Source organism: Nicotiana tabacum, chromosome 14 (assembly GCF_000715075.1).
Source record: "Nicotiana tabacum cultivar K326 chromosome 14, ASM71507v2, whole genome shotgun sequence".
NCBI lineage: Eukaryota > Viridiplantae > Streptophyta > Magnoliopsida > Solanales > Solanaceae > Nicotiana > Nicotiana tabacum.
Genome location: NC_134093.1, coordinates 35,295,760 through 35,310,954, shown reverse-complemented (window position 1 = coordinate 35,310,954; position 15,195 = coordinate 35,295,760). Strand labels below are relative to the sequence as shown.

The 15,195-nt window shown below is 36.4% G+C and overlaps 2 protein-coding genes and 1 pseudogene across 2 annotated transcripts; all 3 read left to right on the top strand.

Moving 5' to 3' along the window:
* The first annotated feature begins 3,443 nt into the window (after positions 1-3,443).
* Positions 3,444-3,558, top strand: LOC142169356 (small nucleolar RNA snoR97; annotated as a pseudogene).
* Positions 3,559-5,118: 1,560 nt separating this feature from the next.
* Positions 5,119-9,092, top strand: LOC107805907 (mediator-associated protein 2-like). The gene is made up of 5 exons (XM_075229490.1): positions 5,119-5,235; positions 6,144-6,344; positions 7,185-7,264; positions 7,397-7,479; positions 8,424-9,092. Exons 2-5 carry the CDS (start codon positions 6,216-6,218, stop codon positions 8,816-8,818), a joined length of 687 nt encoding a protein of 228 aa, XP_075085591.1. The 5' UTR covers positions 5,119-5,235; positions 6,144-6,215; the 3' UTR covers positions 8,819-9,092.
* An 870-nt stretch (positions 9,093-9,962) lies between these two features.
* Positions 9,963-14,590, top strand: LOC107805905 (translocase of chloroplast 159, chloroplastic-like). Its single transcript, XM_016630006.2, has one exon. It carries the CDS (start codon positions 10,302-10,304, stop codon positions 14,433-14,435), a length of 4,134 nt encoding a protein of 1,377 aa, XP_016485492.2. The 5' UTR covers positions 9,963-10,301; the 3' UTR covers positions 14,436-14,590.
* The last annotated feature ends 605 nt before the right edge of the window (positions 14,591-15,195 follow it).

The window sequence follows — 15,195 nt, the reverse complement described above, 5'->3', positions numbered from 1 at the left end:
AAAACCGGCTCCAACGAGAGAAAATAGGTGAAATGAGCCAAAACCTGATTTGGCTAACTTATACATTCTGCCCAGGCGACTTTCGCACCTGCGAAGCCAAAGGCCACTTCTGCGGTACCAAGACCGCTTTTGTGGAAAATACTGGAGGCCTCCCCTTCGTACCTGCGGACAATGTCCCGCTCCTGCAACATCGCAGGTGCGCAAATGCACCTCGCTCATGCGCTCCACTCCGCTTCTGCACTCCAAGAGGCCGCATCTGCGCCATCGCAGATGCGGAAGAAGTCTTGTACATGCGGGCACTGCCCAACTTGCCTAAAACCTCTTCTGCAGCCCTCCTGGCCGCTTCTGCGGCTCCGCACCTGCGGCCAAAACCTTGCAGGTGCGATTACACCAGATACCAACTGCCTTAGTATTTTCTTTAGTCCAAAATCGATCCGTTAAGTATCCGAAACTCACAAGAGGCCCTTGGGACCCCGTCCAATCACACCAACCAGTCCAATAACATAACACGGGCCTGCTCGAGGACTCAAATCACATCCAACAACATCGAAATTATGAATCGCACCCCAATTCAAGTTTAATGAACTTTAGAACTTCAAGCTTCTATATTTGATGCCGAAACCTATCAAATCATATCCGATTGACCTTAAATTTTGCACACAAGTCACATTTGACATTACGAACCTACTCCAACTTCCGGAATCGAAATCCAACTCCGATATCAAAAAGTCCACTCTTGGTCAATCTTTTCAAAAACCTTCAAATTTCCATTTTCGCCAAAAGACCCCAAAACGACCTACGGACCTCCAAATCCTCTTTCGGACGTGCCCCCAAGTCCAGAATCACCATACGGAGCTATTCCCAGGCTCAGAATCCCAATCGAATATCGATAACATTGAAATGCATTTCAACCCAAATTTATGAAATCCTTCCAAAATGCCAACTTTTCACAATAGGCGGCGAAACGCTCTCAGGTCATCCAAAACCCGATTCGGACACAAGCTCAAGTCCAAAATCATCATACGAACCTGTTGGAACCTTCGAATCCCGATTCCGAGGTCGTTTACTCAAAAATCACGCCTTAGTAAATTCTTCTAACTTAAAGCTTCCGAAATAAGAATTTTCTTTCTAAATCAACTCCGGATTTTTCGAAATTCAATTCCGACCACACGTACAAGTCATAATACCTGAAGTGAAGCTACTCAAGGCCTCAAACCGCCGAACGACGTGCTAGAGCTCAAAATGACCGATCGGGTCGTTTCACATAGTAATAATGTTATTTATATTAGTAAACAATAATTTGAATAAATAAAATATTAGGCATGTATTTACAATATAATTCCTTTGATATTGTTGTAAAAAATTATATTTACCAATATGAAAATATAAGTAGTTTAATTCAAGGTTCTAAAGTATTTTACTGTTAAAGAATAGACAATCTCTTTTTCTTTCTTTTTTATAAAATTTTGTATACTTTTTATTTTTCTGTAAACTTTAATATCGTCTAAGCTAAAATAAAATCATGAAATTCACTATTAAAATTTTTTTGAGCCCCAAAATCTCGAGGGCCTAAATCAAGGTTTTACTAGGCTCTCTCTTGAGCCACAATTCATTCTTAATATTCTCAATTAAATTTTATAGAGTTCCAATTAAGATAAGACAACAATGACAAGAACACTAAAGACAACGAATGTGCCATTCAGTTAACAAATGCGAATGAAGTTGGTTGAACAACATGTTCGTGCGACAATGGTCTCAATGAAATTAATAAAATTAGTGGCTAAAATAAAATATATCAAAAGACCCTCAAACTTTTTTCATAAAATTCATAGAATAATAAGACTATAAAATGGCCTAATATGAGAGCGCAATGCATACACATGATGTGTCGGATAGGCGCACGCTATGATATTAAATTCTCCTCTATATAAAAATATGGTATTAGGTAAAAATGATAAAGGGGTAAGCGCATTACTCATTGATTTTTTTTAACATGGGACACTTGCCTAAAAACTTTCTTAGTTAAAAAAAGAGACACAAAAGAACTTGCTTTTTGACGTATGAATGTGGTAAAAGGAATAGCTAATTTAGAGAATCTGAGTTAAAATTAGAAAGTAAAATTGTGAGAAACATGAAAAAAGTATACATAAAAGAAAAGTAAAATTGATAAAAAGGTAAATATATTGTTTAATTTAATGAGAGAAAAGATTTATCATATTACTCCCTCCGTCCACTTTATTTGATTTTTGACCATTTTTTTGTGGTTCAAAATATTTGATTTTTTCATATTTCAAGAGTGAATTTTTTTTCTTCAAAATTGCTCTTGGAGTAAATAGTGTTGGAGTATGTGTTATATTTATTTCATCCATCTCATATTGGCGTTTCACTTCTCTAGTAGTCCACAAACTACTTGTTATAAAATCTGATAATCATTTCATCTCCTACAATTCATGTTAATTATTTTTGTAAAATAAAACTGGAGAGGAAATGTTGAAATTTTTAATGAATTAAACCCACACTCAAAGGAGGACCACAAGCTCGGGCTCGACAAAATAGAAAGTTTCAGCATGTTGAAACTTCTTAGGGTTAGCAGTGAAAGAAAGAGCCCGACATTCATTTCTTCATAAATATTCATAGTTGAGTCTACTAAAAGAGGAATCAGCCTCGCCGTGGTAATTAGAGGACACCTCTGATCGTTCCCTCTGATGTGACACGTTTTCTCCTGTTTATACGATTAACGGAATCAGTCGGCTAGAGAGCAGGGCTTATCTCATGAAGGATATATGATTTACAAAGAATTTTCATTTGCTTTTTTTGGAACATGTCATGATTTTTCACCTAATCGATTTTTTACTATTTGAAAAAGAATTCTTATCGAATAAAAATATAATTGCAATTAAATACCTAAAATTTGGTATGAGATAGCTAGTTAATATTATTTAAATACTAATCTCACTTAAATAATAAAACTTCCAAATTAAATAAACACTTTCCATTCTAACTTTAGTCATTCTTTGAAAGCATTTAAAGCTGAATATTGAGTATTTTCGTGGAGCACTTTCATGTTTTATTAGTTATACAACATTCATTATTTTTCAGAGCTTATATTTTTATTTTATAACTCAACGATAAATCTTAAATAAATTTTTCATTGAGTTAGGTACGCGCGCAAAGCGCGTATACTAAGACTAGTACTATATTAAAAATACGAAACCCTTAGTGAAATGTCGTTCATTCTTTTTACCCTTTAAAAATAGAGTTCACACTAGATAAAATTATAATTATAATATAATTATTTTTCTAATATTTAGGACTTTAAAAGTAACTAAATTTTATTTATTAAATGATTCCTTATTTGAACTAGGCAAAAACTCCTAATACGTAGGAATCTAAAATTGAATAAGATTTTACTTATAAATTTTTCCTTATTAAAATTGTGTAACTATTTTTCTTTAGTCTTACTTTCATTAAATTTCATAAAGTTAGTGTTGTTAATTGTTATCAGCTTCTTCTCTTGAATACCCAACGAGATTGGAGTTAAATCATAGCATTACATGTAAAAGGAAAGAAAAAAGTTTTTGAGACGTTAGGAATTATTATGTAATGAAAACTATTTCCCAAGTTTTTGTCTTCATCTTAATTTTGTAGAATTAAACACCTAAGACCATTAAGAATGTTTTCAAATTCTAATTTGTTTTTTTTGGGACCATGTGAGTAATACAAATTCTAATTTTTCACGTATGCATAAAAAGCGTAAGGTGGCCAATTTATTTGCTATTTTAATATAAAACATTTAATCATTAATGATGGATAACACGAATCATCATTAAATAGTTTTTAATATTTTTAAAACTTTAAAATTAACTAAAAATATTTTATTAATATTTTCTTATTTGATCTATTTGTAGGAACTCCTACAAAGAATAAGTAAGAACTAATTGATACTAAAATCGATAATATTAGTCGACACTCCTTTTATATTCAAGGATATTTTAGGTTCTCAAACTCTATTTTTCTTTACTGATATATATGATGCTTAAATCTCATTTTAGACAATACTTTCATGGTACTAGCATTTTAAAATTCATTGTAATATTATTTAATAACCAAAAACATAAAAGAGAATATGCTTTTTCTGAAAGAAAAAGAAGAACACTTTTTCTGAAATTATTATATGAAGGGATACTTGAGGAAGAATTTAATTGTTTCAGAAAAAAAATGCTATATTGCAAGATAAGTTTGGGCAAATGTCAGATAAATATGAAAATTGTTTATTCTTTAAAATTTGGCTCAGCTAACAAACTCAAACACAAACTAAAGTTAGAACACTTTTTCGTTAATGGCGATAATAGTTCATTGACCATAACTAATAAAATGGTGTATTTAAAAAGCTCGATATAATTATTAGACAAGAAAAATAACTAAGATAATCTTATTTTATTGTACTAATATTTAAGTTTTAGCTTATAATGATCTTTGAATTCAACTAGAGTTGTGTCCACTTAAGATTTTGATAAATTGATGATGGACTATATTTCTTGATATACAAATTGATTATCAATTTGATAAACTTGGCATTCTTGTGAGACGATGAAGAAGCTAGATCAAAGTATGGGTAAAATATATGTGTTATTTGAATTTATTTTTATATTAATATTTTATTATCAGTGTTCGCATTATATGTTTGAGGATTATATGACACAATTTCTTCCTCTATTGACCTATCTAAATACAATCAACGTTCATCATTTTCAAAAACTCATACTTTTTAATTTTATTTTTGTAACTAAAATATACTCCTATTATTTAGTAATATTCCTTTAATTGAATACTCATTGGTATACATATACGCGCAAAGCGTATTGCTAAATGCCGTTCGCCTTTTAAATTGAAAAAAACAAAGTTAAATTAAATTTTTATATAATTTAAAAAATTTATAATTATCGAGATAGAATACACGCGCAACAAGTATATCCTAAGATTAGTTAATATTAAAAGATAAATTTTTTAATATGTGTAAAAAAAATAAAAAAAATAAAGTGGATGGGATGGAGTAACTCATTCAAACCTATCTCTATCAAATTTTAAAAAATATTTATATATAATTATCAAATATATATTATATATTTTTGGTCCTTAAATATTTGGGGCCTAAGGCAAGGGTTTCGCCTACCTTACCCTAGAGCCGCCCTTGCCTCGCTCCGCCACCCGGTTGCTCTCCAATCTCCGGCGCAGGTCTCTCTCTCTCTCTCTCTCTCTCTCTCTCTCTCTCTCTCTCTCTCTAATATATGTAATAGTGTACAAAGTGGAAACCATAAGCATGTTGCTCCAAAAACATTTTAGTGTCTGCTTCTGCATATAATAGAAAAGCATTACTTCTAAATTGTAGTGGCTGCTTTACTGGACTCCTCCTATTTGCTAGTTTTATCATTTCTATTTGTGAATGAGAGTACATCATTTGGGGGAAAGAAACAGTATGTGAATAGGGTAATAAATCATTGGCAGTACCTCTATTTGGATGATGATTTATTTCGCTATCCTGTTATTTAGAACAAGAATCATATTAAGGTAAATAGAAAAGCTGAACAATCCAAACCATGTAATGATTTTAACAAGGATTACCCCAGTGAGTCAAGGAAACTGAACTTAGTTAATCAGACAGAAAGTACAAAGTAGCCTGGGGCGTAGGTGACTTGGATTACCAGAGGCGGATTTCAGGATTTTAACTTGATGGGTTGTCCTTATGGTCTTATCAGTAAACCCGTTGCACTTTTAAAATTTATGGGTTCAAAACGTGATATTAATTGAAATTTTAAAGATTTTTACATATATATCTGAACTCTGTATAAAAATTACTGGGTTCATAGCTTGGTAGCTACATCCACCACTGGGGATTGCCCTCGTCCAATATTCTAAAATTAATTAGTAGAAGTTTGTGTTTCGAAGTTCAAGTGATTGGAGCATCCGATAGGCTTGTGCCTGTGCAACTCTTTTCAAATTTAACCCGCTGCAGTTTTGATAGTCTTAGTAAGTTTACGATTGGATTGTTTATTTTATTGCTATGTTCAAAGATCTATTTCTCCAATTATTTTCCAATTCTGAGCTATCTTATGCTGAATTGCTGATTTTGCTTTTCTGTGCAGGCCTGTGGTTAAGGAGGTGCTTGGTCTGCAATCTTCGAGAATAAACGTTCTTATTGATTATATTTCATTATTATGGATCCTCCGAAAGAACTTAACTACAAACCTCCCCCAGAATTTGAGGAGGTCAAAAAGGATTCACTAATTAATCTTAACTTAGCAGACTCAACCGAGCTCTGGCTTATCCAATGGCCCTTAAATCAAGTAAGATTCACTAGGATGTAATAAGGTGCATGTTTTTTTTTTTTAATCATTCAATTCATAATTGGATAATAGGAGATCAAGGTACTTTCAATATCTATATACATTTAGTCACATTATCATAGTCTAATGTACATTATTCGTCTCTGTTTCAATCTTAGTTCTCTTCTTCACCCATGTATGCATCTCCTTGATGCCTTTGCTCATCTATGAGGTCTTATTTTAATATGAAAAGGAAAAAAAAACAAAGAATTTCTTTCATCATCTAGAAGATAATTTTCTAATCCTTAAATTGATGTTTTGTCTGGAAATTTGGAAGGAAGGGGTAAAGAGTGGAAAATGATTAAGAAATTGAGACATTTTCTCTTCTTCGTGTGGTTAGGGAGCAAAGAAGAGATTTCAGGGAGGAAAATCAGCTGCTGAAGTCTCTAAGTGAATATTTGGTTGGCTAAAGATAAAAAAATTACTTTATCAGGATAAAGGAAAAAAGAAGATTATTCAAATTAATAATTTCCCTCACTTTAGTGAAAAATACCCAATGAATCGAGAGATTTTCTGTCTCTGTTTCTTCTCTGAACTAGCAACAACAAGGGATTCCCATCCTTCCCTAGTTTCCAAACAAAGAGTGAGCTTACTTGAGAGGATTGGTGATGGGACATAGTAGAACATGAATTTTGACTTTCATGCACTGAAGTTACCATGGTCTGTGAGGTGACTAATTATGATTTGCTTAGTAATTGAATTTGAACAGAATCACTCTTAATGTAGGACGTGTTAGTATATTTTCAGTCACTATCACTTATATCAGTTCTGTGTTATTGCATTTCCAATTGGCTATTCCAGCATCCAGATTTTGATGGGAGGGAAGTTTCGTTGAAGCTCCATCATGATGGGCATATGGGCAGCTTTGTGGAGTCATCTGGAAAGTATAGTCTTAAGAATAACATTTATATCTAATTGTGGTCATCTCCCCACCTCAGTGTCTAGCGTTCATATAGGCTTTTTAGGATAATGAAAGATTCTTTCCTAACATTTTGCTCAATGATTGTAACAGGTAAATCGTATGAAGTGGTCAGTTGTAGAGCGCTGGACCCAGATGCGACGGTCTTTCTATCTTCTGAGTCAGAGACAAAAATTGGTAACTCCTACTCGGCATTTTCTTTCATAATACAAAGTTCCTTTGCATATTGCTATACATATATCTGCTTATTCACTCGTATAATCTCACAACACTCGAAACGTGTAATGTCCCTTTGGATATGGCATCTCTATCTGTATGTTCTTTTGTGATGTTCAAGCCAAAGCTATTCTATTGACAGATGAGGCTTCATGCTTCATAATCTTATTTTTCTCTGTTACGGCGTGGAATTAATTTCTGAGTAGGGCGGACCATTATGTTCTGCCGCGCATTGTTGTCATGTGAGTACTGAAGCTAATGTGACTCAGTATCTTTGATGATTTCAATTTGCTGTACTATGTTAATATGACTTGCTCTTTTTGTTTCAAATTTTATTGCTCTCTCTTAATTGCGTGGAACTCGTACTGTCTTACACGATCCAACTACTTGTGCTCCGCTTTTGTTTAATTTTTGGTAAAACTTATTGTTGGTTCCGTAGTGTGAACCTCTACATGATCCAACCGCTGCTAATTCCCAGATAAACAGCGAAAAGGCTTTGAGCAGATTTTGATGGTGAATTTGTTTTTGAATTAGTTTTGCGGACCAGTATAAAGAACTTCAACTGGTCAATTCTAAGATATTTGCTCCTAGATTGTACCTGTGACTCCAGTTTTTATTTGTCAAGGAAATTCTTCTTGGAAAGAGACTGCATAGTGTGGACTGCATTCAAATAGTATAATCTAGTCAATTAGTGCCCACTTCTTCAAGACCGTCTCTGATGTTAAGTATAACGCTTTTTCTGTGCATGACTACATCTTTTATATGAAACTATTGTATGATCTTTTTACTTGGGGAATAAACTATTTGTCTCATATGCACATGAGGTTCCTTCAGATGCATCTTTTCCCCCCTCACTGTGAATTGGTTAGGCACACCAATTCTGATGCTTTTGCATGTTTTGGCAGCTGGGAAAATTTCACGGCGTGTTTCCCTTATCCGTTACCCAGAGCCAAGTGAGCTTAAACAGAACAGCATAAACTTGAAGCAGATGGCTCAGAGGTCGTCTGCTACTACATTGACCAATTCATCTCGTCGCTTTGCAACTCCTACTCAAAGTAACAGGACCCGAAGTATGCGAACAGCGAGTGGCTATACTCCTTCCAATAGCAGAAACAGAAGTTCTCTGTCTGAGGCAGGGGAACCATCAAAGTCTACCAAGAGGAAACACCGTGATGGCCCTGCAAAATCCAATGACCAATCTGCTCAAGATTCAGGAAGGGATCATAGTGCATTGACTTCAGGGTCCTTGGATCAATCTCAAGAACAAAAATCAAAGAAGAAAAGGAAAATTGATGGTTGAAGTGTTGGCTTATGGTTTTTCTGTGACGTTGATTTCTCTCTGGCATTAGTTGTAAAACAAATATGAGGTTCTTGCCCCACAAATGGTGTCCCGTGTAATGATTTTTAGGTTTCACATTTTGTGCTGCTCATTTTATGAGGTGAATCCCCACTGAATTTCCATTGACAAGAAAGCTTTTTGTTTACCAAACACAGGAAACTAGAAATTCTGTGCAAGTTCATATAAAGGAACAAATACTACATCGAACGTCGAAAAGAGCTCTTTTCGTTTTTAGGCTTTTTGTGTCTTCGTTCCAAATATGTAGTGGTCTCTGATCAGGTTAGGAACCAATTTGAATTTGAGCTTTAATACATCGGTAGTTTTTTACTGTAAATTTAATGCAAATCGTTTTAACTATAGACATTTTGCCAAGAACTGTATTATCAATTAGGTTGGGGTGGTTTGTTCTTGTGCATTCTTTGGATTAAGGTAAATTTGAAACTTTGTCCTTCTACCTTTATGGAATTCCTAGCTTTCTTTCTTACTGCTAGTGTATTATTCTTACCGTGGGAATATCTCATCTTTTTTACATGAGATCTAAGTGGTGATTATTCTTTCACACTTTTTTCTTTAACAGCTAGCATATAAAGGGCAGGAAAGCTTCATACGAGGGAGAGAAAATGAGAAATTCTCACAGTAGTACCCTACATGTGCAACACATTTGCCATGCCATATTCATTGATGGTTTTAATCAATTTACAAAATTTTCAAGAATTAACATCTAAAATCAAAATCATTAATGATTCTTTCTTTTTCTTTTCCTTTCTGTCAATTAACTATATATTGAGAAGTCAAAATTATACAACTTCACAACTTGTTATCGGTTAATTCATTCATCACTAATAAAAATAACAACAAAAACAATGTTACCACTTTCGAACAAATAGCAACAATGACAACTTAAAATCTATTAAAAAGGAAGTGACAAATAATATAAGAAGAACTTGCACAAAATTTAGCAATTGAAGTATTGAAAAGAAGTTACAATCCACGTTCGGTTTTTAGAAAGTTTTGGAAGGAAATTAACGGAGACACGTGACCCGCACGTGTATGATTATTATACAATATACGCATGCAATAAAACACAAAAAGAAGGTTTCAACTTTCAAATGAGCCGAAAAGACCTCCAAGAAAATTACAACCCCCAGCCTTATCTATGTTCATGTGTAAGCTTCTCCTCTAACCACTATACCTACCAAATACCCCAAATAACGAATCATGAGCCCCAAAAACACCAACAACAACAAACACAAAACACCAATCTTGAAATACCCCAAAAAACAAACCCTAACCTAACCCCATATATCACCATCTTTTCCAAAGCCCCAAGATTCAATCTTTTTCAAATTTTCTTGATACCCCTTTTCTACTTTTTTGTGTTCTTGTGTATGTTTTTATATAAAGAAAGGTAGGGACTAAAGAAAAGAAAATATTGTTTGTGACAATGGACTCAAAGATTTATGGTGTTCCACTTTCCACAATACAAGGGACCCCACCTCCTGCAAAGGTCCCTCTTTTTACAGGTATTAGAGCTCCTCTTACTGTTGATGATTCTGACTTTGAATACTCTAATGGACAAAAGAATACTAGTTCCACAAGCAGTTATTATGGTAGTGACACTGGTTTTGAGTCTGAAGGTTTTGTTAGCGGTGAGGATGATTTTGAGACTGCTTCTGAGAGGCTATTTTTGTCTGACCCTGATGAGCAAAATCTTGAAAAAACTCATTTTGTTAACCAATTTGTTGTTTCTAGACCATTTGTGAAAACCCCAGATGAAGAAACTGGTAGCAGTGTGGGTGAATATGATGACTCTAGGTCTTCTTTAACTGACCCTTATGCAGAATCCATTGAGGGACTAGATAGTAATGGCGAATATATTGATAGACCTTTTGTAAAAGATAGGGAAATTGTTGAAGGACTTGATAGTATTGATGAATATAGTGATAGGCCTTTTGTTGTGGATGGGGAGAATGAGGTGGTAGCTACAGGAACATCATTGGAGGGGTCTGATAAAGATGTTTCCTTTGCTGGAACTGCTGTTGTTGATAGTGCGATTCCTTTGATTCCAACTCGAGGCATTCGTGCACAGTTGTCTTGGGACAGTGAAGATGAGTACTTGAGCACCGGTTTGCCGGAAGAGAATGATGTTCTTGGTGCCATTAGAATTCCAAATGCTTTGGTGTTGGAGAGGTTAGATTGTGCCCCTAAAGTTAGAATCTCAGATGTTTCGGATGGCGAGGAGGGTGAATTAGAGCTTGCAAATGTGATAAAATCTGGAATGGCAGAGGACTTGATCTTGACTAAAGCAGAGGATAAAGCTGAAAGTGACACTGTTCAGAATCTTATAACGGAGGGAGGTGATGCCGATGGTACTTTTGAAGGAGGAGAAGTTGTGTATCAGGTTGCAAGTAAAGTATCTATTTTGTTGGAACAAGAGTTAGACAATGACGAAAAGCTTTTGACAGAAGCAAGTCAAATTCTTGATAGTAATGCAGAGCCAAAAAGTGCAGATTTGTTTCGTGATGTTAAGCCTTTTGATACTACTTACAACAGCCCAAGGGAAGAAAATAGAGTATCAAACTTTGAAGCTGATGAATTGAACTGTGGAAACAGCGTTGTCTTGCTTACTGGAGCTTCGGGGAACAGTCAGAATTTAGCGAGTAAGGAGGAAGAGATTTATCAAGGAAGTGATCGTCAGGATATTGCCACTAAAACTGAAACTGAAGCTGAATCTTATCATAAACCCACTGAGAATAGTGAAGTAGAGAGCTTGGAATGCACTGAAACTTCTGTACCACCGGCACCTGAAGAACAGGTATATTCTAGTCCTAGCTCTTCATCAGATGTAACTTGGTCCTCCACAGTGGAAGATGACGTGACAAAGTTATCAGATAAAGCACAACACACAGAGGATTGTTTAAATCCAGACTACTTAGAAACCAGCTGCAAAGACTTTGATCCTGTCAAATTGTTCAAAAATGAAGAAGTCTCACTCTTACGTGAAAATGATGAATGTTTGACCTTTGAACGATCAGATGATATGAAACTTATCATTGATCAGTTGGACCAACGAATAGCCACGGCCGACTATGATGGAGAGGTGTCTCGGGGTCATTTACCAAAGGTTGATGGTGAGATTGTGACAGACTCAGATGAGGAGGTAGACACAGGCAGAGAAAGTGAAGGGAAAGAGATGTTTGATGCAGAAGCACTGGCAGCGCTGCTGATGGCTGCTGCCGGTGTTGGACCTGAAGGTAGAAATGTTACAATTCCATCTGCTGATGGTACACGGGTTTTTTCTCTGGAGCTACCTAGGAGCTCGGGATCCACATTTCACTCATCTCGACCTGCTCAGCCAACCAATGCAGATAGTCTCACCCTATCCGAGAATAAGACTGAAGGTATATCAGAAGAAATTTTGAGTGAAGAAGAAACAAAGAAACTTGAGAAATTACAACAGTTAAGAGTGAAATATTTGCGGCTCATCCACAAGCTAAACCGGTCTCCTGAAGATTCTGTATCTGCACAGGTCTTATACCAGTTAGTTCATGCGGCAGGGAAGTCAGCCTCTCAAGCATATAGCCTTGCCTCGGCCGAGAAGGTAGCAATGGAGTTAGAAGCAGAGGATCCAGACAGTTTGAACTTTTCTCTGAATATCCTTGTTATTGGTAAAACTGGAGTTGGTAAGAGTTCTACAATAAACTCTATCTTTGGTGAAGCCAAAGCAATAGTAGATGCATTTGTGCCTGCAACTACAAATGTGAAGGAGATAATTGGACAACTGAATGGAGTTACATTGAACATCTTAGATACTCCTGGTCTCAGTTCTTCCCTGCCGGAACAATCCATTAACCGTAGAACTTTGCTGTCCATAAAGAAATATATGAAGAAACGCAGTCCTGATGTAGTCCTTTATGTTGACCGCATTGACACACAATCTAGAGATCTTGGTGATGTACCATTATTGAAGTCCGTCAGTAATTATCTTGGTCCATCAATATGGCGTAATGCCATAGTTACCCTTACACATGCTGCTTCAAGTCCTCCAGATGGACCCGCGGGGTATCCTGTAAGCTATGAATTATTTGTTGCTCAGCGCTCACGTATCATTAAACAGTTAATTAATCACTCCATTGGTGATTCACACACGATGGATGCTGGGTTGACGAGCCGTCCATTTTCACTTGTTGAAAACCACCCACTCAGTCCAAAGAATGAAAAAGGAGAAATATTGCTCCCAAATGGAGAAAACTGGAGATCACAGCTACTGCTTTTGTGTTACTCGATGAAGATTTTGTCAGAGGTAGATTCTATCATGAAAGATCAGGATTTTCCTGACCACAGAAAGCTTTTTGGCTTCCGCATGCGTTCACTTCCTTTACCTTACTTTTTATCTTCACTGTTACAATCAAATGTTCATCCTAAAATGTCTAGCAATCAAGGTGGTGACGATATGGACTCAGACATTGAGCTGGAATATACATCTGATACCGACCAAGAAGTTGAAGAAGAGTATGATAACCTTCCACCTTTCAGACCTTTGAGGAAATCTCAGATTGCAAAGCTAAGCAAGGAGCAAAAGAGAGCATATTTTGACGAGTATGATTACCGTGTGAAGCTACTTCAGAAGAAGCAATGGAGGGAGGAGTTAAAAAGGCTTAGGGACAGGAAGAAGAAAGGCAAAACAGAGATAGGTGATTACATGGAAGAAGGTGCTGACCAGGAAACAGGGAGCGTGGCAGGAGTAGCAATCCCATTACCTGACATGGCGCTCCCATATTCTTTTGATGGGGACAATCCGGCTTATAGATACCGGTCTTTAGAACCTTCGTCTCAACTTCTTGCTAGGCCTGTTATGGACTCCCAGGGCTGGGACCACGATTGTGGATATGATGGCGTGAGCATTGAGGATCACCTCGCCATTGCAGGTCAGTTTCCTGCAGTAATAGCTCTTCAGCTCACAAAAGACAAGAAAGAGTTCAACATCCACTTGGATTCATCTGTTTCAGCAAAGACTTGGGAGAAAGGATCAACTATGGTGGGGTTCGACATTCAAACTTTAGGAAAGCAACTTGCCTACATTTTGAAGGGAGAAACAAAAGTGAAAAATCTGAAAACGAATAAAACAGCTGCGGGAGTATCCATTACTTTATTGGGCGATAATTTGGTGACCGGGTTGAAGTTGGAGGACCAGTTCGCCATTGGTAAGCAGTTAGTTGTGGTGGGAAGTACGGGCACCATCAGGTCTCAGGGTAATTCAGCGTATGGAGCTAACTTAGAGTTGCGTCTGAGAGAGAAAGATTACCCCGTCGGCCAGGACCAAAGTTCACTTGGCCTTTCTTTGATGAAATGGAGAAATGACATCATATGGGGATGCAACTTGCAATCTCAGTTCTCCATAGGAAGGAATTCCAAGATGGCTGTTAGGGCTGGATTAAACAGCAAGAAAAGCGGGCAAATAACAGTTAGAACAAGCACCTCAGATCAGCAACAGATTTCTATTTTAGGACTTCTGCCAATTGCTATAGCGACAGTGAGGGCGCTCTTCCCGCAGACAAGTGAAAATAACTTAATATAGTTGTTGTATCTTAGACGAAGTGCCAGTTTGCACCTCAACTTTTTAATGTTTTTAGTGCCAGTTTTCTTCTATTTTGTCCAAGCCATTCTCAGAAGTTATTAGTACAATTGTGGTACTTGTCATCATATATTATGAGTTCTTTTTGGTTCATTCAACTCTATTTGCAATCTGTATGTGAATTGAGAGTTTGACTCAACATAATTAGTTTGCCCAATTCCTTGCTAAAATAAGTCTTGAATCCATTCTAAGTTGGATAGCCAGACTTTGATGGACCTAAAATTCTACTCTAAAGAAATGTTTTAATATATAATCCGACATGCTGTCTAATATAATGTCAAAAGCATGAACAAAATACAAAATGCTACATAGACCAAACATTAAGATAAAGAATTCCCACTTCGAAAATTTGAGCCTAGTTTTTCACCCTCTGAGCCGAAGGTCTCCCGGAAACTACCTCTCTACCTCTTCAGGGTAGGGGTAAGGTCTGCGTACACTCTACCCTCCCCAGACCTCACTAATGGGATTCTACTGGGTGATTGTTGTTGTTGTTGCCTGCTTCGAAAATTTGAACCTAGTTTTTCACCCTCTGAGCGAGAGTCTCCCGGAAATAACCTCTCTACAAAATGCTAAGATAAAGAATTCCCGCTTCGAAAATTTGAGCCTAGTTTTTCACCCTCTGAACCGAGGGTCTCCCGAAACAGCCTCTCTATCCCTCTGGGGTAGGGGTAAGGTCTGCGTACACTCTACCCTCCCCATACCT